This window comes from Trachymyrmex septentrionalis, unplaced genomic scaffold (assembly GCF_001594115.1).
Source record: "Trachymyrmex septentrionalis isolate Tsep2-gDNA-1 unplaced genomic scaffold, Tsep1.0 scaffold19, whole genome shotgun sequence".
In the NCBI taxonomy this organism is placed as follows: domain Eukaryota; kingdom Metazoa; phylum Arthropoda; class Insecta; order Hymenoptera; family Formicidae; genus Trachymyrmex; species Trachymyrmex septentrionalis.
In genome coordinates this window covers 4,897,059-4,920,147 of record NW_017305071.1, presented here as the reverse complement: position 1 = coordinate 4,920,147, position 23,089 = coordinate 4,897,059, and the positions used below count along the sequence as shown (strand labels likewise).

General features: G+C 32.9%; 4 protein-coding genes and 1 non-coding gene across 6 annotated transcripts in view; 3 read left to right on the top strand and 2 right to left on the bottom strand.

Moving 5' to 3' along the window:
* The first annotated feature begins 1,016 nt into the window (after positions 1 to 1,016).
* Positions 1,017 to 2,624, top strand: LOC108746773 (density-regulated protein homolog). Of its 2 annotated transcripts, XM_018483727.1 has the most exons (6): positions 1,017 to 1,179; positions 1,245 to 1,444; positions 1,835 to 1,919; positions 2,009 to 2,191; positions 2,282 to 2,421; positions 2,499 to 2,624. In XM_018483727.1, exons 2-6 carry the CDS (start codon positions 1,337 to 1,339, stop codon positions 2,541 to 2,543), a joined length of 561 nt encoding a protein of 186 aa, XP_018339229.1. In that variant the 5' UTR covers positions 1,017 to 1,179; positions 1,245 to 1,336; the 3' UTR covers positions 2,544 to 2,624. The 2 variants fall into 2 exon arrangements, with proteins under 2 accessions (XP_018339229.1, XP_018339228.1); XM_018483726.1 differs by lacking the exon at positions 1,017 to 1,179 and having other exon boundaries at positions 1,197 to 1,444.
* LOC108746774 (DNA-directed RNA polymerase III subunit RPC9) lies at positions 2,596 to 4,006 on the bottom strand. Its single transcript, XM_018483728.1, has 4 exons — positions 3,907 to 4,006; positions 3,362 to 3,777; positions 3,018 to 3,288; positions 2,596 to 2,777 (listed from the first exon to the last, which is right to left on the bottom strand). The coding sequence occupies exons 2-4, from the start codon at positions 3,367 to 3,369 to the stop codon at positions 2,670 to 2,672; spliced, it is 387 nt and encodes a 128-aa protein (XP_018339230.1). The 5' UTR covers positions 3,370 to 3,777; positions 3,907 to 4,006; the 3' UTR covers positions 2,596 to 2,669.
* Positions 4,007 to 4,020: 14 nt separating this feature from the next.
* On the bottom strand, positions 4,021 to 4,092 carry Trnaw-cca. Its single transcript has one exon. It is a non-coding gene; the product is annotated as a tRNA-Trp (tRNA).
* A 199-nt stretch (positions 4,093 to 4,291) lies between these two features.
* On the top strand, positions 4,292 to 13,156 carry LOC108747007 (structural maintenance of chromosomes protein 4). Its single transcript, XM_018484209.1, has 8 exons — positions 4,292 to 5,297; positions 6,277 to 6,468; positions 6,633 to 6,809; positions 7,264 to 7,556; positions 7,664 to 7,943; positions 8,080 to 8,676; positions 9,760 to 12,197; positions 13,005 to 13,156. Exons 1-8 carry the CDS (start codon positions 5,049 to 5,051, stop codon positions 13,123 to 13,125), a joined length of 4,347 nt encoding a protein of 1,448 aa, XP_018339711.1. The 5' UTR covers positions 4,292 to 5,048; the 3' UTR covers positions 13,126 to 13,156.
* Positions 13,157 to 14,189: 1,033 nt separating this feature from the next.
* The window catches only part of LOC108746736, an 18,949-nt gene continuing 10,049 nt past the window's right edge, over positions 14,190 to 23,089 (top strand). Inside the window, exons 1-5 of the mRNA XM_018483669.1 lie at positions 14,190 to 14,302; positions 19,254 to 19,387; positions 21,838 to 22,138; positions 22,411 to 22,667; positions 22,939 to 23,089. Coding sequence (XP_018339171.1) covers positions 14,212 to 14,302; positions 19,254 to 19,387; positions 21,838 to 22,138; positions 22,411 to 22,667; positions 22,939 to 23,089 — 934 coding nt within the window. The 5' untranslated portion in view covers positions 14,190 to 14,211. The remainder of the gene's footprint in view (positions 14,303 to 19,253; positions 19,388 to 21,837; positions 22,139 to 22,410; positions 22,668 to 22,938) is intronic.

The window sequence follows — 23,089 nt, the reverse complement described above, 5'->3', positions numbered from 1 at the left end:
ATATTTAAATATACATATTTTGTTTAATTTACTTTTTATCTTTTTCTAGTTATAAAAATTAGGAGAAGGTAAAAAAGAAATTATACTAATTCAAAATTAAAATTAATCTAACTTGGTTAAAAAAACGGACATAATTCAATCGGAATTACTTATCTTATATCTATTTCTAAGGTAATTTAAATTTTAATCTCAGTTTTATTTTTATTTTTTTCTGATTCTTAGAACTAACAAAAGATAAACAATAACAATAATTATATTAGGACTCTCAAATTTTTAACAATAAAAAAAAATAACCTTAATAGGCTAATGAAAGTCAGCGTCAATAAACGGCGCAATTATTAAATGAACGATCAATAATCAGAAATTAAATTGATATCTTCTTTATTTTATCCTAAATAATTGCGCCATTTATTGATGCTGACTCTCATTAGCCTATTATATTATTTTTTTATTATTGTTTAAAAAAAGATAGAAATAAGTTAAATTGAAATTGACGTTAATCTACATTGAAATTTTAAGTCTGCAGCATATGTTTATTTTTTTGCGGGATTCCTAGTTAGATTAGAATCTAATTATCGTATTAGGCCGAAATCAGACTATACATTGAAAATTGAGATTAAAGATTAAAGATTAAAATTTCACCAACGAGGACAAAGAAGTTTTGGCTCTTTTTGTTCTGATTAGTCAAACTTTAATCTTTCAATGTAACAGCTCATTGAGCGCTTAATGAGATCGGCGTTTTATGAGCGGAAATTTACAGCGAAACGGAACAGCAAGAATCAATCGCAGAAAAGAAAGTAGAGTAATGACTGCAAAATTGTGATTAGTCGCGCTGTTCCGTTCCGCTGTAAATTTCTCATGGGATGGTGGCCTAAACAGTCGTGCTTCTGAATGCACCTAATGGATGCTTTAGGTGCATCCAAAAGCACGATCGCTTACTGAGAGCTCTTTTACCTGTTTGGTCTACATTTTTAGATCTAATGGAATATTTTTAGATCTAATCAAATGCAAGAGCTCACTGAGCGCTCAGTGAGCAATCGTGCTTCTGGATGCACCTAATGCACCCAATTGTACAATGATGTGAATACTTTTTGGGGGAACAAAAATCACTTCACTGGTCATAGAAATTGATCTTTAAATTTCTACATCCCTGGCGTTTCTAACCTAATGGTGCATACGGTACAAGATATTTGTTAGCAGCAGTTAGCAGTATTTGTTCATGTAAAAATAGAGACTGTTTCCAGGAAGATTGACGCAGCACGAGGAAAAATTTTTAAAACGATTGTTCTGAAAGAGCTGCCCGACAAGACCGCGAGTGAGGTTAGACGGCGCAAGGATGTCAGCGGAAGAACTGCCGGAGTTTCGACTGGAATTGGGACCGGTTCCTAATGTCACTTATCCCATCCGCGTTCAATATTGCGGAAACTGTTCGCTACCTATTGAGGTAAATTGTTACTTTTAATACTGATATGAAAAATGCCTGCTTGATTACGAAAATGGAGAAATCATAATTGGCAATTGAAATTTATAATTAAAAATTAATTACAACATGTTTTATATTAGAAAGAAATAATAAATGTTTCAATTCAAGTTAATTTCTTCATCCTTTTCAATGAGACAATATGACTCTCATAGAAAAAAAAGATTGATAAGCAAAGAGATTTTTAGGAGATGCATTGATATGGAAATCATTCTGTTTCTATTTGATGTTTAATAAGAGAAAAAAACAGAATGACTCTTGTGTTAATATACTTATACCGTTTATGGAAAATATACTTATATATCTTATTAGAAGTTTGAATCTGGTAAAAATCTGATGATCATTGATTTACAGTACTGCGAATATTATCCAGAGTATGACAAATGCAAGCAATGGCTAGAAAGGAATCTGCCTACTGAATTTGAAAAGATAAAATTAGGTAATTGTAAATTATTAGTAATTGTAAGAATTGACCATCATAGCGAACAGTTCAAGATATTCTAATAATAAGGATTATTTTTTAATTAGCTACAGAGGATGGCTCTACCGAAGTCAGCACAGGAGAAGATGAGAAAAAGCGACAGAAGCGAGGTGGTAAAGGTATGCTGAAAACCAAGAAGAAAGAGGATATACCACGATTGATAACTATCTCCAGAGCACCTAGAGGAAAGAAGAAATCCGTCACAGTTGTAACTGGTCTTAGCACTTTTGGTAATACAACATCAAAACGATCTAAAATTTAGATTTTAAATGAATTGTAAAACAAATAAATGTTCTAATTTTGAATAATTTATTTCTTAGACATCGACTTGAAGGTAGCAGCAAAATTTTTCGGTAGTAAGTTTGCTTGTGGATCCAGCGTGACTGGAGACGATGAAATTGTTATACAGGGAGACGTCAAGGACGATCTGTTTGAAGTGATACCTGAAAAATGGCCACAAGTAAGTTATGAAAAAAAGAGGAAGAAAGTAGTAGTATATTGAACGCAAAGTGAAAAATTCTATTCTTTTTTTTTCAGATTGATGAAGACTCTATAGACGATCTTGGGGATCAAAAGAGATAATAAGGCTATTCACTATTATACACGCACAATAATTTAATTATACACTATTTCCAGTCATGTTTATTATATAAATAAAATGTACATACATAAAATATATTTAAATAAGTTATTTTTTAAGGTCTAAGATTAGGTTTCTTGTTCTGTGTCTTCCTCATCTCCTCGCACATTCGCGATGATTTGAAGCACAGTGTCCACGTCTTCCTCTGATAGTCGTTCCTCGCTCTCTTCCACCATCTATACATAGTGATTATTTCAGAATAGATCTATCACCGAAACGTCGAAAGATTTGAATATCTCTGCTTCTTAATCAAGTAAAACGGTATTATCCAAGGTTTGTAATTCTGGGAATTGGCTTAATATGTGTCAATATTGGAATGTTATTATTTTCTTTTTTCTATTTCCATTAATAATAATCCTAAAATTACGAATCTTGGACAGCATTGAATTAGGATATTTATAAGAAAGAAGCCATACCAATTGAATCTCGAGAGGTGTAGTAGGACAAAGATTCAGAAGAGTAAGCTTCTCAGCTTTGGACAATTTGATAGGCTCCATGGCTCTCAGAAACTCTCGAATTTTCTCTGGATTCTGCTTCTTACATGGCGTATCTTCTAGATACTTGATTGTCTGATAAGTGATGGTTGCAAGCTGATTCATCTTTTGTTTCTTGTAAGAACACTTCGTATTTTGCAAAATATCCAAAACCTCGTAATTACTCAGAAGAGTGTTCCAGTTTCCTTTTATGCTGTAAAACCAATGATAGTAAGGTATAACAATTCTTGCGAAAAGCGAAAAATTTAATGGATTTAACGACTTACACTTTCATGTTGTGTCTTCTTAAATTAATGAAGATTTTATAATAATGTGATCAAGTGATTACACAATTTTTTTCTTATGTTCTTCGATTGAAGGAGAAGGCAATGATATTTGAACTTTGAGGTTAAAACATTCGATAATTAATATCGTTTTGTTAAATACTCAAAGTGCAATAATCCTTTGTTTACTTACAAACAGCTTTGTTTTATTAGTACGGATTCAAATTGCGACTTTTTTTGGCTGAGCGATTTTCGCAATGTTTCTCACATTCCTGATGTGTTTTTGCAGTATGTTTACATTCGTTTACACTTGTTCTGTTGCAGTGCAGTGACTTGTTCTTCGCACAATTGATCCTTCCATATCTTTTCTCTCTTTCTCTCTAACGATAAATGTATGTACTACATCCATGATCATAAATCTGTTTAAAACGAGATAAATATATATTCGGGCATTAGAGAAAGAGAAAACGAAAATTCTGAATTTAAAAAGTGCAAGCAACAATAGACTTCATATCAGAATGTAAAAAGAATGCCTACGAGGAACATACCTCGATAATTCATATTTGCACACAACTGTGCCTGATATTTAAAAAAAAATTATGTTGCACGCGTATGTTTTTATAACAAGTACACGAAAATGAAAGGAAAAAAAAAAAAAATCCTGACCCCGACGTGATTTGAACACGCAACCTTCTGATCTGGAGTCAGACGCGCTACCGTTGCGCCACGGAGTCATGTGGTAGTGACATTCGAATTGCGCTCACTTCAGGCCACTGAACTCGCTAGCGTAGACAAGATGCTCGCTGCGCGTGCGCAGGCGCTTTCTTCTTAATTCTCACCTTGATCCTCTCTTTCTTTAATCGGACGGATTTTTCATTTTTTTTCTCCTTCTTTGTTTTGCCATCAAAACATCAAACGCATGCTTATCTTTGATCGAAGTGAAGAAATGGAAGAAAAAGTTGCTATTAATTCCAAAATCGCACGTTGGACTTTGCCAAACGAGCGAATCCATTTTGCCGCCATTTTGCTCGTGTCAGAGCCGTCAGAGGACTAGAAGACGATTTCGCGGATGATTTCGCGACTCGCGAAGGAATTCAAAGACGCGCGATTTCGCGGCGACCTGGGGAGTCATCTGCATCTCATGAGTGGAGTGAGTTTCGCGCACGATCGAGTATTATCGCGCCAGTTCGAGTTCATCATTCGGACGATTCCGTTGGTCGAGCGGGATTTTGAATTCAGAACGCCTCTTCGGCGTGATGCTATATGTGATGGCGGGTGCTGAAAACATGAGAACCTGATAGTGACCCAGATCTGTCGTTTATCTGGCTCGATCGCAATATTCGTGCGTCGCGGGAACGTCGAGTACAGTGGGGAAACTAATCGGAGTGATTCTGGAGAAGGTGAGGTTAGAGGTTTCGCGTCAGAATTCTGTAATTCCGTTCAATTCCTTCGGCTAGCATCGCGCGGGAAAGATCGGTTTGCGAGTGCGAGCTCGGTTTCAACAGTGCCGCAACAGGAGAGAGTGATTTATTCGATATTGTGGCCTGGCGAACGAACTTGTATTGACAATTCAAGCGACAGATCGGCTGGGCTGATCGATGATGTTGTTGACAGACTAACCTCGAAACGCAGCACGAGATTACGACGCAGGCTGAAAAGCTGTAGATAAAAGGCTGTAAAAACCGTCCGGATGGCCAACGACTCCCCAGCGAAGAGACACACCCCCGGCGGGGTCGACATGGAAGTGAACGAGCAGGACACGGGATTTGACAAGGATGAGGAAGGTGGCCTGAGGGTGGATGATGAGATATATATCCCACCACCTTTAAAAAACTTTAATGAGATTGATGAAACTGGATCCAGGCTCATGATCGCCAAGATTGTTAATAAAAACTTTAAGAGCTACGCTGGCACACATATAATTGGTCCTTTCCAAAAGGTAAACACATTGATGTGTGTATCCAATTCTTATGCCTGACTTCATAAATGTAAGAGTGTTACTTTAATCTTTAACTTACTATTTATCTTTTTTGAATTCTAGAATTAGAGAAAGATAAGCAGTAAGCTAAATTCTTGGAATTGGAAAAATGTAAATAGTAAGTTAAACCAAGATTATGTTAATCTTTCATTTATAGAACCAGGTCTTAATAATTGGAAGACTTCAATCACTCATATTACATTGGATTAATGCACATTAAAAACTACTTTATGTAAATTATCTAAATACACTGATACAATAACTCTGACAATGAAATATATATATATATTCTGTTAAATAATATGACAATATCATAATATAAATATTTAATCATAAAAAATTTATGTTATGCAATAATTATGTGATTAAGGCTCGATTGCACTAATGTTACTTTGACTTTAAGCAAGGCTTAAAACTCTCTGTTTTTGTTTTTCTTTTGCTTTAAAACAAGACAGAGAGAGAAAAAGAATTTTAAGTCTTGCTTAAAGTCAAAGTAACGTTGATGCAATCAGGCCTTATAATTAGACCTATAGGATAACTTATAGGTTATCTCCATGTCCAGATCCATTACTAGAATGCCAATGTTTTGTGAACATTGCAGTTTACTTTGTCATGCTTTTACGGCTGTGTTCCAAAATTCACTGCCACTGCTGTGTGTGAAAATGTATAATATACATAATGTAAACTATATATTTTCAGTGCTGGCAGTGAATTTTGGAACACAGCTTACATTTAACTTGGCCAATTTTATGTATAGCAGCTTTTAATATGTACTAATTTAATATAATGCAAGACTGAATTTGTTTATAAGTGTTATCAGAGCTGTTTAACAAAGCTAAACTAGTGTACACTTTTGAAACTTGAGCTAAATAGATATTTGGGATAAGTGAGGAAGTTCTAGTGCAAAAATAAATAGACTTTTATCATTTCTTTCCTTCAGAGTTTCTCAGCGATAGTGGGTCCCAATGGCAGTGGCAAGAGCAATGTGATAGACTCTATGCTGTTTGTGTTTGGTTATCGTGCTAGCAAAATTAGGTCAAAGAAGATCTCTGTCCTGATACATAATTCCAGTGAGCATCCGAATGTGAACAGTTGCACCGTTTCTATACATTTTCAAAGAATTATCGATAAGGTACTGATATTAATGATTTAGAGTTTAAGGTATAAAAATACAAGTGTGACAATTTGATTTCTGCTAGTAATTAATAATAATTAATAAGAATGTAATAATAGTAATTAATAATAGTAATTAATAGAATACTAAGCTAATTAATTTTTAATCAAATTAATTTTAAGTCTGGTGAAGATTATGATGTTGTTCCGGGCAGCGAGTTTGTCATATCTAGAACAGCATTCAAGGATAGTTCATCATATTATGAGCTTAATAAGAAGAAAGTACAATTTAAAGAGATTGCTAAACTCTTGAGGTATCACGGAGTCGATTTGGACCACAATCGTTTTTTGATATTACAGGTAGAATCATGTAATGTTTTATTAGAGTATATATAGTAGAATCTAGAATAGATTTAACTTTCAAAGATTTTTTTTAATCATGTGAACACATGTAATCTATTTGATCTTATTTTCATATCATTTTTAAAATAATTCTTGTGAAAAACCGAACTTTATATAGTTAATTTTCCTCTGAGCTAATATAACTTTTTATACACATTTATTGATTATTTCTTAAATATTTTAATATTTTGAATTTTTCTAGTGTTAATATTCTTTTCTTGAAAGAATACCAAAATATTTACAAAAACTTAGTTTATTTTAAAAATTAATACATGTTAAATTATACATTTAAAATCAATTTATTATATATAAAATACAATATATATTAAATACATTCAAATCAGAATCAATATGTATTAATTACATTAAATTCTATATCGGTAAAAAGTTTCATGAGAATTGCTTTCTTTAGGGTGAAGTAGAACAAATTGCACTAATGAAACCAAAGGCTCAAAATGAAAACGATACTGGAATGTTAGAATTTCTGGAAGATATTATTGGTACAGTTCGTTACAAAGAACCTTTGGAGAAATTATTGAATAAGGTCGAAGAATTAACAGAACGTAAAATAGAAAAGCTTCATCGTCTTAGAGTCGTGCAAAAAGAGAAAGAGGCCTTGGAGGAGCCTATGCAAGAAGCAGTACAGTACTTAAAAACGGAGAATTTAATAATCAGTCTGCAGCATCAAATTTATCATTGCAAAAGGTGAGTTGTCCATGAAAATAGTTTTATTATTTGATTTAAATCTGAAGATATTTGAAGCATTATATCAGCTTAGCTAACTATTGAAAATTATGAAATATTTCTATCAGATCCGAGGCAATGAAGAAGCTTGTTGAGTGCGAAGCGACGAAAGATAGTATTACTAAGGAATATACTACATTAACAGACGAAATGATCAACGTTAGCAAAGAGAAGGAGAAAAAAATCGAGATTATTAAGGAGAAGAGCAAGAAGTGGAACGCTTTGCAACGGCAGAAGGACGAAGCCACGGCGAGATTCGACGAAATACATAAACAGGACGAGTCGCTGCACGCCGAACTAATAGAGACAAATAAGCGGCGGAAAGCTAATATAGTGTCTAGCAAAACGGTAATTCTTCTCTTTATTATCTTAACAAAAAACATTAAATTTACATGTAAATTCAATATAAATGTTATATTTTGTTATATATATTTTTTTTGTTTGTATCCAATTATATATTTGGCAATTTATGTAACGATCACAGGAGAAAAGTAAGCTGGAGGAACTACTGAAGGTACCAGAAAAAAACGCCAAGGACATTAATGAATGCGAGCGTCTGATCGAGACGCAAGCAGCCAAGAAAGAAAAGGAAGAGGCTACGTTAGCAACTTTGATGTCGAATCTACGGGAAAAGACAGAGCCGTTACTGAATGAGCGGTCCAAGTTGGAGAAAGAGCTGATATCTCTTAGGAAAGACGTGGATCAAGCAAAAGCAGCATACGATATCGCGCAGTCAGAGTTGGAACTTTATACATCGGTAGAGAAAGTCGAGAAAGAGAAATTGGGAAATCTCCGAGAGTCTTTGGAAAGAACTGCGAATACTCTTAAAGAGCGACAAAAGCAGCTGGCATTATTCGAGACGAAAATCCCGGCAACCGAGCGCAGTTTAAAGCAAGCACAGAGCGAACTAAATGAAGCAAAGGCACTCGAAAGCGAGAAAACCGCTCAGCTGCAGAAGATGCGAATCACTTTTGAGGAACAGCGTTCTGCCATGCAGGCCAGCAGGTCACGAAACCACGTCTTAGACTCATTGATGAGAGAAAAACGTGAGGGACGATTACCTGGAATATTTGGGAGACTGGTGAGTGAGATTTTCCGAGATGTGCGAAATAAAACAGCATTGCATTGGTTAATCCTGATCAATATTCGTAGATTGAGTGGACTCGGATCCAGTCGGACATTATCTTCAATTACGTTATGAAAGATTCTTTTAACTAATGTTTTTCACTAAAACAATATATGCAAAACAATATATGCAAAGAGCCAGTAATATAGTAACAAACTTTAATTAAAATTCAATCATAAATTACAAATCGACAAAACAAACGTTTCGACTCCGCTCGAGTCATTTTCAATGTTGCAGTAATATTAAATTGTTATAAAAATATCTATGGTATTACATTCTTCATATCGTGTAGTGCCTTGCGAGTCAGATATACCAGAATTCAAAGTAGTCAGAAAAACATTCTAGAAACGTGACCGAGAACAAAACATTAATACTTGATACAAGCGAATTAATAATATCTATATAATATAATCATGTACCTTGTCAATATCGGTAAAAGTGTTGAGAGTTCATTAATAAAAAAGAGAGAAAACACAGGTAGATGTTAATCCACATATCGCATAATGGTTTTTTCAAAAATTTTTTTAAGCAAAGAGTAGCGAACATCTGACTTCCACAATATCGAATAACACAATGTCGAAAAGAAAAACACTAATCGAGAACGGAAAACAACAAAAAGGGAGGGGGGGGAGGGCAAAGGAAAAAAGATATTAGGAAGGAGACAGAGAATGTATAATGTTAGAATATGCTTCAGGCATAGACTCCGTGTCATTTTATCTGTTTATTCCATGCTTCTGTTTTTTAATGTGTATCATTTCAGATATTAATCTTTTATTATATGAAGATTCTATATGAATAGTCGAGAAAATAAAAATAGATTTTTCGGTTGTGTCATCCGAAGTTCCAACAAAATAATCTAATTGACGTTATTAATATTTTTTTAAAGAATAGATATCCTCTACATTTTATTTTCTCGAAATTATTTAATTACATTAACTTTAAACAAAGATACATTAATTTGAAGTGATGCTGGATCTGCGAATATTAAGATTTTCTTTCGCTTGAAGTAGCATTTTGTAAGAATTTGTTTCTGTATAGGGCGATTTGGGCGCCATTGACGCCAAATATGATGTCGCTGTGTCGACGGCATGCGGTCCACTAGACGACATTGTTGTGGACACGGTAACCACTGCGCAGGCATGTATCACCTATCTGCGACAACATAACATAGGACGCGCTACATTTATAGCTTTAGAAAAACAGCAACGATTCCAAAGTAAGATCAATCAGAGGATCCAAGCACCAGAGAACGTACATCGACTGTTTGATCTGATTAAAGTAGAAGATAAGCGAGTGCTGCCAGCGTTCTATTATGGTCTACAAGACACTTTGGTAGCGCAGGATTTGGATCAGGCAACGCGCATCGCTTATGGTAGCATACGATATCGTGTGGTAACATTGAAAGGCGAACTGATTGAGCTGTCGGGTACGATGAGTGGTGGTGGTCGCACAGTATTCCGAGGTCGGATGGGTCAGAAGGTGGTGAGGAATGAGCCGTCGAACGCTGATATCGAAAAATTACAATCGCAGCTGGATACTGTATTTGAAGAGTGCAATAAGCTGAGAGCGAAGCAGAAACCTCTGGAAGAACAGGTCTATGTGTTGACATCCGGTTTGAAAGATATGAAAGTTGATCAGCAGAGATTTAATATCGAGGTACAGACGCTGAGCGAGCAGGAGCCATCGTTGCGAGCGCAACTGAAGGCACAGGAAAAAACTGCCGCGAACGCTGTAGCAGACCCAAAGAAAGTTATGCAACTGCAGAAAGCGGTGGACGCGACGAAATTGCATCTGGACGAAGTCGAAGAGAATTCCGCTTCAGTAGAGCAAGAGGTGGAACGTATCAATAAGAAGATAGATGATATCTCCGGCAGTCGAGTGCGGGATCAGCAGGCGAAAATTGCGCAGCTGACTAAATCGATAGATAAAACTAAGGCGGAGATATATCGTCTGCAGGTGGCTATTAAGACTGCCGAGAGAAACGTCAAGAAGACTGAGAAACACATAGAAACGCTAGAAAACGATGTACACACCTGCGAGCAGAGGCTAAGGGACATTCAGAAGGAAAAATCCGAACTCGAGGAACATGCTAAAGTCATTCTAGATGAATTAAAGGGACTCAATGAGGCATTGGTAGAGCGGGACGACGCCACATTGTCTTTGAAGGACGAGTTGAATGAACTGCAGGCGCGCGAGGACAAGATGAAGGCGGTGAAGATCGATGTGGAGCAGAAATTACAAGAGAATAAAAAATCGTTAAAGGAAGTCCAGCAAATGATTCCCGCATATAACCGGGACTTAAAGAATCTGAAACTACGCCAGATTCCCCATGAGACTTTAGAGCCACTTAAGAATCTGACTGAGGAGGAGATTGATCAATTAGATATAAAGATGTTGCTGCAGAATTTGGCGAAGATAAAGAAAAAGCTACCCGAGCAGATACCCAACATGCAAATCATTGCGGACTATGAGGAGAAAGATGCGCTGTATATGAACCGTGCCGCTGACCTGGAAGAGACGACGTCGATACGCAACAAGATGCGTGACATCTACGAGACTGCTCGACGACGCAGGATCCAGGAATTCCTACATGGTTTTACTCTGATCACTACCAAGTTAAAGGAGATGTATCAGATGATTACGCTTGGCGGCGATGCAGAGTTAGAACTGGTGGATTCGTTAGATCCGTTAAGCGAGGGTATTGTATTTAGTGTGCGTCCGCCCAAGAAATCATGGAAGAGCATCGATAAACTCAGTGGCGGTGAGAAGACTCTAAGTTCGTTGGCGCTGGTTTTCGCCCTTCATCATTACAAACCCACGCCTGTGTACTTTATGGATGAGATCGATGCAGCACTCGACTTTAAGAACGTCTCCATTGTTGGTAATTACATCAAAGAGCGCACGAAGAATGCACAGTTTATCGTCATCTCGTTACGTTCGAATATGTTCGAACTGGCCGACTCTCTGGTGGGCATCTACAAGACGTTTAACTGCTCTAAAAGTGTGACTCTTCGATTATCCCGTTACTACGAAAATAATGGTATCGTGCCGCCTACGCAGCTTACCTCGAAGACCTACGCGTCCCAGGCCTCGCAGAAATCGCGACTGCCCTTGTCGCAACACACTCAGACGAATTCACGCAAAAAGAACACCGCGAAGGATAATAATGCGAAAGAAACATTATTGAACGAGAAAGAGACGTTGCCCGCGAAGGATAATAATGCGAAAGAAACATTATTGAGCGAGAAAGAGACGTTGCCCGCGAAGAACAATAATGTGAAAAAAACGTCATTGAATGGGAAAGAAACATCGTCCGCGAAGGATAATAATACGAACGAAACATCATTAAATAAGGAAGAAACGTCGTCCACAAAGAACAATAACGCGAAGGAAACGCTGTCTGATGCGGAAATAAACACAAAAAAGAATAACGCAAAGACACCAAATGGAAAGCGGCAGAAAGTTGATCAATTAGGGTGAGTACTGAAGTTATTATTTCTTAAGATTCCAGAGACTTCTTTTATTGTAATTATATTATTTTACGGAAAGTGAAGAATTATATAATTTTCTAATTATACGAAATAAATTTATTTTTTGTGTGTTATATAATAAACACGGAAATTATCTTTCAATGGCTGCGTTCAGCAGAGAAAGCGGCTTTGCAACTGTTGTAAAATTCTTCATTATGATTGGTTTATATATTTAGTTCTATAAGGAACCAAAAGCAAGAACCAATCGTATTGAAGTAAATTGCCATTGAATAAATTATTGATGAATGATTACTGTACATTTTGGAAAACAGTAACATATTTTCTATTGCTTAACAATAAGTTGATTGTTAGCGAATCAAAAATATGTTTTTTTATAATTAAAAAAGATTAGATATGAATTATCTTAAGTACTTATCACGTGACATAATTTTTCTTTTAATCGATTTTTTGCTTTACTTAAAACTACCTAATTGTATATTACATTTATTGTTAATGCAGAACATTAACTATATATATCGTAATTTATTGTCAAAGTTATAGCAAAATATTAAAAAAATTCAAAGATATTGAATAAAAAAAGACTTCTATGTTTAATGTTGCAATACAATAACTTAAAAAATAAATATCTTAGGCACGCTAAAATCCACGCGCCGTTGAAAACATACTTACTCCAGCAATAATAATAAAATATATTAAAATTTTATTGTAGTAGCGAAAGAGTTGAAGCGATTTTATTATTTATCATTGTAAATTTCGCATCGAAATTCATTGTTGCATCGTTAATTGTTTCAGTCTTCCGGAATTGGCGGTACGTTTAACGTCAACTCGGACCTCTTCCAGGCTTGCGAAGAAAAGCATGGAAAGAGAAGAGAACGACAAGGGACCAGCTAGAAAAAAGCAAAGGTCGCAGTAACGTGACGCTTCCAGAATCAGAAGATATGCGCCGGGGCTTAATACCGATAACTTCTATAAATATTATAAATTAAATACTATTATATTTTTGCATAATGAATTGTAGAATACGATTTTTTTTGCATCCTCATAGCCGTTTAACGTTGGCTAAGGATGTGAAGTAATGTACCATAACTTACTGTGTAGAAAGTTATCATAAAGTTATCATAACAGATAAAATAAAAAAAATAGTCGATATAATTTTATTTTTAAATTTAGTGTTATACATGCGAATTTTCTCAATTTTATCGAACGATTCAAGATTTTTGTGTAAGATATTGGGAATAACGCTTGTATAACAGAGTAAGATACAGGATTCGCTTCTTTTATCTGTTTTTCTTACATTTCATCTTTTTTGTTCTTAAAAAAAAAGAATCAGATATGTGTATGTATTTCATTTCGAATATAAATCGAGCAACTTGATTCAGTTAAGAGAAGCGGATCTGTAATAAGTGCAAAATGCAATATTTTTATATGTTTGTACAAGTCGCCTAAGAAGAAACTATATTAAAATTATTATTGAAACAGGAATTAAAATGCTTCACGTTTAATTTTACTATCGGATAGTCCTAGCACATAGATCCTTATTCCTCATAATTAGAGAATTTATTTTTAATTGTAAAGATTATTTGCTTGTGTTTGCCGAGCTTCTCTTTTCAAACATTCGGATATTTATTGGAAGTGGTTGCGATTATGCTATAATAATATTACAAATGAACGAGCAATGCACTCGAAAATCCGGAAAAAAATGACTTAAGGCTGATGTTCGCTTCGTCGCGAAACAATTCCTTCAGATTTGTTTTGTACTCTGCTGAAGAAATATTTTTTCTAAAAAGGATTTAAGTTATGATTTTAGATATTTCGATCTCCGTCCAAAGGGAGAAATCAGGTAAATCACCTGTTAACTACAACGACGATGACGGCGCCGATGATAATGGAGGGAGGGAACGGAAACGAGACCGAAAAGGAAGGGGCATGCCCATATAAATATCGCCACGGCGGGCGAGATAAGGATTTTAACGGAGTGTGAGGAGACGCGACGTGCGAAATGACGGCTATCAAGAAGGATGAAGACGCCGATGTCGAGAAAACGTCGCAAAAGATGCCCACCGTGGTATCTCCGATCCTACAACAGAGCTGTAAGAAAACCGTCAGTGATTGTGGATAATACTTGAAATTGATACTCGAATAAGGATTTAGTAGACGACTGAAAGGATTGCGATTGTAATCTGTGGAGTTTATTTAAGAATCAGATTTCTTGTAGCGAATTCAATTGGAAGCATTAGTGTGCACTGGTGCATATTAAAACCATTATACAATGATTTAATTGGAGTGTAAAAGTGAAAAATAAGTATTTCAAATTATAAAATATATATTTTACCTAACATCACAATAAAGTATTGAGTATTTCACGATTTAACCGATTTTCATGTTTATTATAAACATATCTTTATGTCAATTTATGCACGACGGTTTTAATATGTATCAGTGCGCATTGAAAACGTCCAATCGATTTCGTTATTAGATCTATCCCAGATAGTAAGCTAATGTCATCATTTTAACGTCTAAAAATAATTATTTAAATGCCGACATTTTAACGATAATGATACTTACTATCTGAAATTGTATTCAATGAACAAATTTTTGAAAAAATGTCTAGTCATCAGGTGTCATAAAAGATCTATTTTTCTATGAAATTTCTGTAACGTGTATTTCTATTTTTCTATAAATGTGTTTAAAATGGGGAAGAAATATGTTCGATTGACACGTAAATATTGTTCAATCAACGAAACGCTTGGAACAAATAAAAATTTATAGCTTCTAGGTATAAATTCAGAATTAGTTAGCGAATTATTAATTTATAAAGTAATTACGAATTTACAAGGAAAGATTCAGAAGTGATTCACTGATTTCAATGAAAGTTGAACAGGATTATAAAGTATGTTTCCCTGAATATAATTATATTTCTATTTGAGCGTAAACCGTTTTCGAGATATATTAAATTTCAATATTAAATTTAGTAGCAGCAGTTCATTAGAGTTTATTAGAACGTTTATACTTGAGTATTTGTAGCGTAGTGGATATGGTAATAGCTTCTTAACTTATAGACTCGAGTTCAAACTTCATTAACAATTAATTCTCTTCTGTTAATCTGTAATAATTTTATGATAGGAATAATTGTTAAGATAAAAAAAATAATTATTTTTGTTACAGATTACTTATCTTCATAAATTTTGACATGATAAAACATGACAAACAAATAAATAAAACATAAATTTTTTAAGTACCACAAACTTGAGTATAAATTTTAATGAATTGCGTTACTAAATTTAATATTGAAATATCTTAAGAACGGTTTACCCAAATAGAGATATGATTTTCGATGAAAATTTCATTTAAAATCTCACAAAATGTCACACGTGTTTCCCTTGCGTAGAAGAATATTTGTAGCTTCATCGAATTGAAGTCATTAAATTTAATTAAGTGATTTATATGTTCGCTTATTTTTTTACGTTGTAATGAGACAAGTTTGCAAATAGGATTTAACGCAAAGATATCTAGTGTATCCTAGTGTAGTAGTTGTGTGGAATGTATCGTTAAATTAATCTTGTCAATCGTAACCAATGATCTTTAGGCAATCATAATCGTTGATATCGGTTTAATAATCGTGAAGAAACACTGAAATAAAAAAACACGCGTGAAATTATCTTTATATTTTTTTCAATAAAAATCATTTACAAAAGTGCATTAAGAAGCAGTGAAAGTGAAGTAATAATGGATTATCGCAAATTATTTATAACATAATAAATGTAAAGCCATTTGTGATACACCGAATGTAGAGTTTGCATTAACATGCAAAACGATCTTTCGATACAGATCGGTTGAATAATATCATGAATTTGTTTTTTTTTTGTGTGCAATTGTAATTTCGTCTAGAATACACATATTGCAATATAGCCCGCACACATTTTGTTGTATACAATACAGTATGTAATTGCGTTGTTAAACTTCGCAAGATCACCTTGAAGATAAAGCGTAGCGAAACATGCTCGATCTTTTAAGTTTAAAAAAATATACTATTTAAAAAAAACAATTTAGAAAAATATGTGCATAAAGGTATTTTTTGAGCGGTAAGAAAAGTCTCAGAGAAAAAGTAGTTTTTGAAATTGCTTGTCACTTGTGATATAGTGTCTTCCATAAACTATCTATTATATTACTAAAAACAAACATAATAAATATAGAAAGATCGAAATAATAAAGTAATAAAAATATAAAAATAATAGTAATAACAAATACAAACACATACAATATAATAATAATTAAAAGAAGTCAGGAACGTCAATAATAACAATGCACTTTTAAAAATGAATGAGGAATATTTAATAAAGCGAAGGCAGATGCGTAAAATTCTTGAAAATACGATATTTCTTCTAATTGACTCAGTTATGCTACCATTTGAGTCTTTATTTTGTAATTATCGACTAAAGATGTTGAAAGTGTTTTTCTAGCGTGTATTTGATAATTCTCTTGTTTATCGTTTGGTTATTTTATCTAGGATTATCAGGCGTGCAAGTTGTAAGTTCGCTTCGTTTCGATTGCAATAAAAAGCGTCATCACGTTATCGACACTTAGAGTGAGCTATCGTCTATAACTTGGGATCGATGATCCAAAAGTACAAATCGTGCGTGATGACGGGTCCATATATTTTGTCGTATATTACTTATATAAGTTCTCTCTTATTAACGAATAATTATATTATGAAAAAAAATTATATTTTTTTATATTTTATCACGTATATATTATATTATCTCGATATCTGTATCTTCATAAATCTCGTTACGTATCATCACGACTTATTTTGTACGATTGCCCCTGCTTATGTCTTATCGGATCTCACTCGCTATATCGATTGGTTATCATCTAATTTCGATGAGAAATGTATCGTTCGAACTTGGCATATTTTTTTACACTTATGATTTAATACTTATTTAATATTATCGCATTCTACTTATACTTTCTAAGGAATGCAATGTTTATGTTGATAATATACTATTGTGGAATATGATGTCTTCTGAAATTTTTGAGAAGGTTCTCGTTCTCATTATCATTGTATCATCGGATATTTTACTTGATAAAATTGGCTACGATAACACTGACTAATTAAAAATATAATCTCGAAATTATTATATCTCTATAATATTAATGAAATGTATATCAGTTTATATAATGATAAGTTTCAAAGTAATTTCTCTATAACAAGCGAATAATGCTTTTTTAAAATCGAAATTTGGAGTTATTCTTTCTGCAAAGAATAAAATTTGTTTCATAAAAATCTGAAGATATAGCATACGCTTTTCTTCTACGTTATCCACGTGTTTCTCTTCTCTCGAACCATTATCTCGCTGTATGTTAACTGGATATCAACGGCACATACCTGCGTAATTATACGTGTTCTGTGTAATTACGTGTTGATTAGTAACGACTTTGTAACGGAGAATTAGTATGCAGGAACTTTAATCACTATCCAAGCCATAAACGTTCCTAAGTGAAATCTGAAGATTAAATCGATTTATAAAACAAAGATTCTTGTATAAAATTGTTGGTTATAGAATGAATTTTAATTGAAATTGATATATTTTTGTATGTTAAATAATTGATCTTGATGCAAATCGATGATCATTTTAAATTGAATATATAAACTTGTTGCAAAATGTTTTATTTGTTTTTCTTTTTAGCTGAACTTATGAGTGTGAACTATTTATTTCTTTTTTCTCTTTTTTTCTCCAACGTGAAGAGAAAAAGAGGAAATGTTCTTTCTAGTAAACTACACTTTAATTGTACTTAAAATGAAAATATATTTGAAATTTGGCGAAAGTGAAATAAAAAGTTCAGTCCAATGCAAAGACAAAAAATAGGTCTATTTTCAGTTCAGATTGCGTTTAAAAATATTCAGAGTGCATTATTTTATTTAACATTCAGTGAACAACGAAGATAAAAAAATGATGCTACCATGAATTCCCGAATTTTCTTAACGAATTCTTGTAACGATGGTTCATCCTTTTTATTTCTCTCTTCACGTTGAAGAAAAAAATAAAAAAGATAAACGATATATAAATTCAGTTAAAAAGAACAAGTTTATTGACTTACGGAAGTACGACCATGGTTTAATTCGTTTTTCTAACATCGCGTGGTGCGAGCGAAACTCGCTTTCGAGACTTGTAGGCAGATACTAATATCTGCGGATTTATGCTAATCGAATTTGTCATTTGTTAATAAATGGGATTAATTATAGATTATAGCTATTACAGTTGCGGTAACTGCGTAAAATTAAATAATTACTGCAATATACTCATAATTATACTTAACAATTTATCATTCCTTCGATAAGTATATGTCCTGAAAAAAATTTCAAATTTTTTTTTTAAATGGCAAAAATTATTCACTTTTTACTAAATGAGGAAATATTATTCATTATTATTATGTTTAATATTATATTTCTTTCATGTTTTTATTATTACCTTTTGCTTTATTATTGTCGTTAGTTACTAAACTGCATTTTCATTTTATTACGCTTTTTTTACGACCTACCACATAATTTTACATCCACTTGTCGTTTGTATCTGAACATCTTTTGTTGTTTGCTCAACTCGTTTACTTAATTATCGCTATTAATACTTGAGATTAATCTCGATTTAAGATTAATTTTAACATTATGATGGCAATAATTTCTAATCCAAACTTAAACTTGAATGTTAATTGAAAATGATATTCGCGTTTTAGATTGATTAATCATATTTCTTTCGATCGCTGAAAATTCTTGATTTTTTTCTAAACAGAAAATCAAGAAAATTTGTAAATGATAAGAAATAATGAAATAATTTTTAATTAGCTTTTATTTTTATAAATTGTGTAACAAAAGTATCAAATTTAGATAATTGAATAAGGAATTTCTCGAAAGTTTTGTTATTATTTATATAAATAAAATAATAAATAATATATAATAATATATAATATTTATATAAAATAAATATTAATCAATTTGATATTAAATTGTATTGTTCGGAATAAAAGAATAAACTTCTTTCGCAGGTATGTTCGGGATCAGACATCTGCAAACGTTGCTACTTTTCCTGGCCATGACCATCGGGTACACTCTCAGGGTTGGAATGTCAGTTGCCGTGGTTCCAATGGCGAATTCGAGTACCGCGAATCCAAATATCGAGGTAAAATTATGTAATTGCCTTTTTATCTTGGCTTAAAATTGATAACTTGGACACTGATACTGATCAAACAATTTAAAATACTCGAGATTATGTTTTAGTGATTGTGATTTCAGAGAAGTGTACCGAACATGCTATGTTATATAACTCGATGAACTCATTGTAGCTTGGGAAAATCTATACAAAACATTACAATTGCTTTGTGTACGTCCTTATATTTGTAGTCATTAATTTAATGATACAAATCTCGCGTGCGATTTTACATTTCTGTGAAATTGTTGAGTTTGACCGATTATTTGGAGAACTTTGATTTTTTTTAAATATCTTACACTAATTTGAAATATCATTCATATTTTTTTACATTTAGATTTATATGATACTAAATTTTACATTCAAAATGTCGAACTGATTTGTCGAAATGATTTGTCGCAATTGATTTGACATAGATCCTGTAGACTTTTATATTGGATTGCATCCAGTTAAAAAGGATATTTGAAGCTGTTGAATTATTAAGTTTATCCAATCGAGCGTAACTGCTTACGTCGATAGATCGGTTTTTACCGGTCACAGAATGTCCCGTAAATTAGCGCCGTCACCGAGCTGAAATCTGTGTCGAAGGAAGGAAATTTTCCTCAATAGTATCCGCGGAATCGGGGGAGTAAAGGGTATTGGGTCAGACTGAATGTGATGAAACACTGTTCCTCTGCGCGAGATTAATCGCGGTAACTAGATAAATCTAGTTACAGGGGCTTTCCACAATTCTTTATGTTAACCCAGCTGTAGAATATGAAGCCGATACAATCACTCTTACGCGACTTCTTGCGCATAAATGGATCTCGAGTGCAGATAACAGCTACCGTTGTCTTTCCAAGGTCACTAATAAGAATCGCCAATGATGAATTGTCAGATTTTAATCGCCGATTGTCTCTTCGATTGTTGATAAACTTGACGGATTTATCTTCTATCATCACTTTTGAATTCTTGTTTATGCTGGAAGATCAAGAGATCGAGACTAAACATAAATAATGATAAAAATTTAAGCATAATAGCATCCAAAGCTGAAACATTTTAATGACTATAAATTATGATATATTGTATAATGCGCATTCCACGTGTCAAGAGTCCATTTAAAAGTAAACTGCTTAGGATTTTTAAAATGATTATGAAAACATGTCAGTACACATATTGTATAAGGTCTAAGGTCAAAAGAAATGAATTATCATACGTCTTGCGTCCAAGATATTCGAGATGATCGTATTAAAAAATTTGTCTCTCTTTGACATTTATATTTAAAATCACAAAATATACAAAATTTTTATAAATATTTTTATAGATGTATTTTTTAGAATTTTTTCATTTTAACTTTTAGATAAAAACGTTAATTGTAGTGAAAAAAATTTAATAATATAAAAAAATTAATTTTTCAGTTTTAAATAATAAATGAAAAATTATATCTATTTTTAAAAATCTGAAAAAATTCTCAAGAGTACTCTAATATGTATAGAAGATATAGTACCAAGGAAATTTGACATCGCTTGTAAACAAATATTTTTTCCAAGACAAAATTGGAGTTTAATCACTATAAAACAAAAATTTTTTAAGATACCTCGTTTTGCATTTATTTTTCCAATGTATTATTGCTCAATTATTTGTTAATAGTTGTAATAAATTTAACGTTTAAAAATTAACGTTTTTATTTGAAAGTACGGGAAACATCTCTGAAAATATGTGAATAAAAATTTTGTATATTTTGTAATTTTAGCTACAAATATCAAGAAAAGAAAATGTTTTAAAACGATTATAAAAATTATAATTATCTCTAATATTTTGGACACAAAGCATATAATATTTATAATATTATAATATTTATAATATTTATATGCCTTATTTTTTGATTTTAAAACTTATTATATCAAATATGTATACTAACATGTTTTCATGATCATTTAAAAAATTCCAAGCAGTATTTTTAGATGGACTCCTGACACGTGGAATGCGTCATATTGATAACAAAAAGTATCTAAAATCAGAGAAAGACGTCTAAAAAAGTGTCTAAAAGACGACTTAAAAACGTCTTATGTCATAACTTTAGACTTTGTGTTGTTGAGTAATTACATACTGTATGTATATAGATATATAATTATGTTAAATAAATTAAAATGATTTGTAAATAATTAATTGCCACGAACAAAAATCATATAGCATGAAAATCATATAATAGTTGTTGGTTTAGATATATTTTCTTTATTACACGCGTATTTATATTTCTTTAATATATATGTATATATATATATATGTACGGACTTAATATGATATAAATATAAATCATTAAAAGCTATTTTAGACATCTAAATATTTTTAATGTAACTTTTTTATCGGATAATATTATTCTGCTACATATTTTAGTATTAAGGTTTAAAATCATAAAAAAATTATATTAATTATGTCATCAGGATTTTGGTTGGAACAAACAAGAGAAAGATTTGGTGCTCAGCTCGTTCTTCTGGGGCTACGTGGTGACACAGGTGCCGAGTGGCTACTTGGCCAATATCTGGAGTGGTCAGAAGATTCTCTGCATCGGAATGTTTGTCTGCGGAATTTTCAAAATTATTACGCCGGTCGTCGCTCATTATGGAGGTCTGCCGGCTGTCCTGGTTTGCAGGGTAGGCATGGGTCTCGCTCAGGCTTGTCTATTACCTTGCATTCAAACCCTTCTCGCCAAGTGGGCACCGCCCGAAGAAAGGGCACGGCTGGGTGAGAATAGATCAGAATCTGTGCCCAGTATATTTCAATCGTATCAGAAAATAAATGATTTACAGATTGCTTTATGAAAAACTATTTAAATACGTGATTTAAAAAGTTACTGAAATATTGCTAAAAATTTTAAAAGATTATTGATAAACGAGGAACTTCATGCGAAAAATAAATTTTACAATTCTATCGTACAACAACTAATTGTTTCGCTTATAGTAATGTTGTGGATACATCTTCATAATTAAGTTAATCTAGTTTATCCTCCTCCTAAGGAACATTCGCTTATGCGGGTGGTCAGTTTGGCACAATAATCGCTATGCCGATTGCTGGAGTTCTCGCAGAATCGAGTGTTGGTTGGCCCAGTATCTTTTATCTATTCGGTACATTATCGATCATCTGGAGCGTAGTATACTATTATTTGGGAGCAGACTCACCGTCCAACCATCGCAGTATTTCTCAAGAGGAGAAGATGTACATAGAAGAACAATTAAAAACAACTGAAGCGAAAAGCGATGATGAAGTCAAGAAAGTAAAAATCCATTATAATAATCAACTAATGACTTTATGCTACATATATATTTGTTTTTCTTTTCAATAATTTTTGGTATCGTAAAATAAAGAAAGATTTTCTTTAATTTAAAGTTTAAACATCTTTTTGTTTTCAACTATTATGTTCAACTATTAGTAGACAATCTTTTTTTAATTTTTTTTAACAATTTTATTTAACAATTCATTAAGATCATACATGTAATAAAAATAATATAATATATTTACATTTAGGATGATTTTGTACCTTTTAGAAGATGAAAACACCGTGGAAGGCGATGTTCACCTCAGTGCCTATGTGGGCTCTCATAATAGTTCACTGCGGACAAAATTGGGGGTATTGGACTCTATTGACAGAAATACCAAGTTACATGACAGGCGTGTTGAATTTTAAAATTCAGGCGG

Coding starts and splice junctions, on each gene's coding strand:
- LOC108746773 (XM_018483727.1), top strand. CDS start 1,337: ATGTCAGCGGAAGAACTGCCGGAGTTTCGACTGGAATTGGGACCGGTT. Junction 1,445..1,834: donor ACTGTTCGCTACCTATTGAG/GTAAATTGTTAC, acceptor ATTGATTTACAG/TACTGCGAATATTATCCAGA. Junction 1,920..2,008: donor ATTTGAAAAGATAAAATTAG/GTAATTGTAAAT, acceptor TTTTTTAATTAG/CTACAGAGGATGGCTCTACC.
- LOC108746774 (XM_018483728.1), bottom strand. Junction 2,778..3,017: donor CACCTCTCGAGATTCAATTG/GTATGGCTTCTT, acceptor CACTATGTATAG/ATGGTGGAAGAGAGCGAGGA.
- LOC108747007 (XM_018484209.1), top strand. CDS start 5,049: ATGGCCAACGACTCCCCAGCGAAGAGACACACCCCCGGCGGGGTCGAC. Junction 6,469..6,632: donor TTCAAAGAATTATCGATAAG/GTACTGATATTA, acceptor ATTAATTTTAAG/TCTGGTGAAGATTATGATGT. Junction 8,677..9,759: donor CTGGAATATTTGGGAGACTG/GTGAGTGAGATT, acceptor GTTTCTGTATAG/GGCGATTTGGGCGCCATTGA.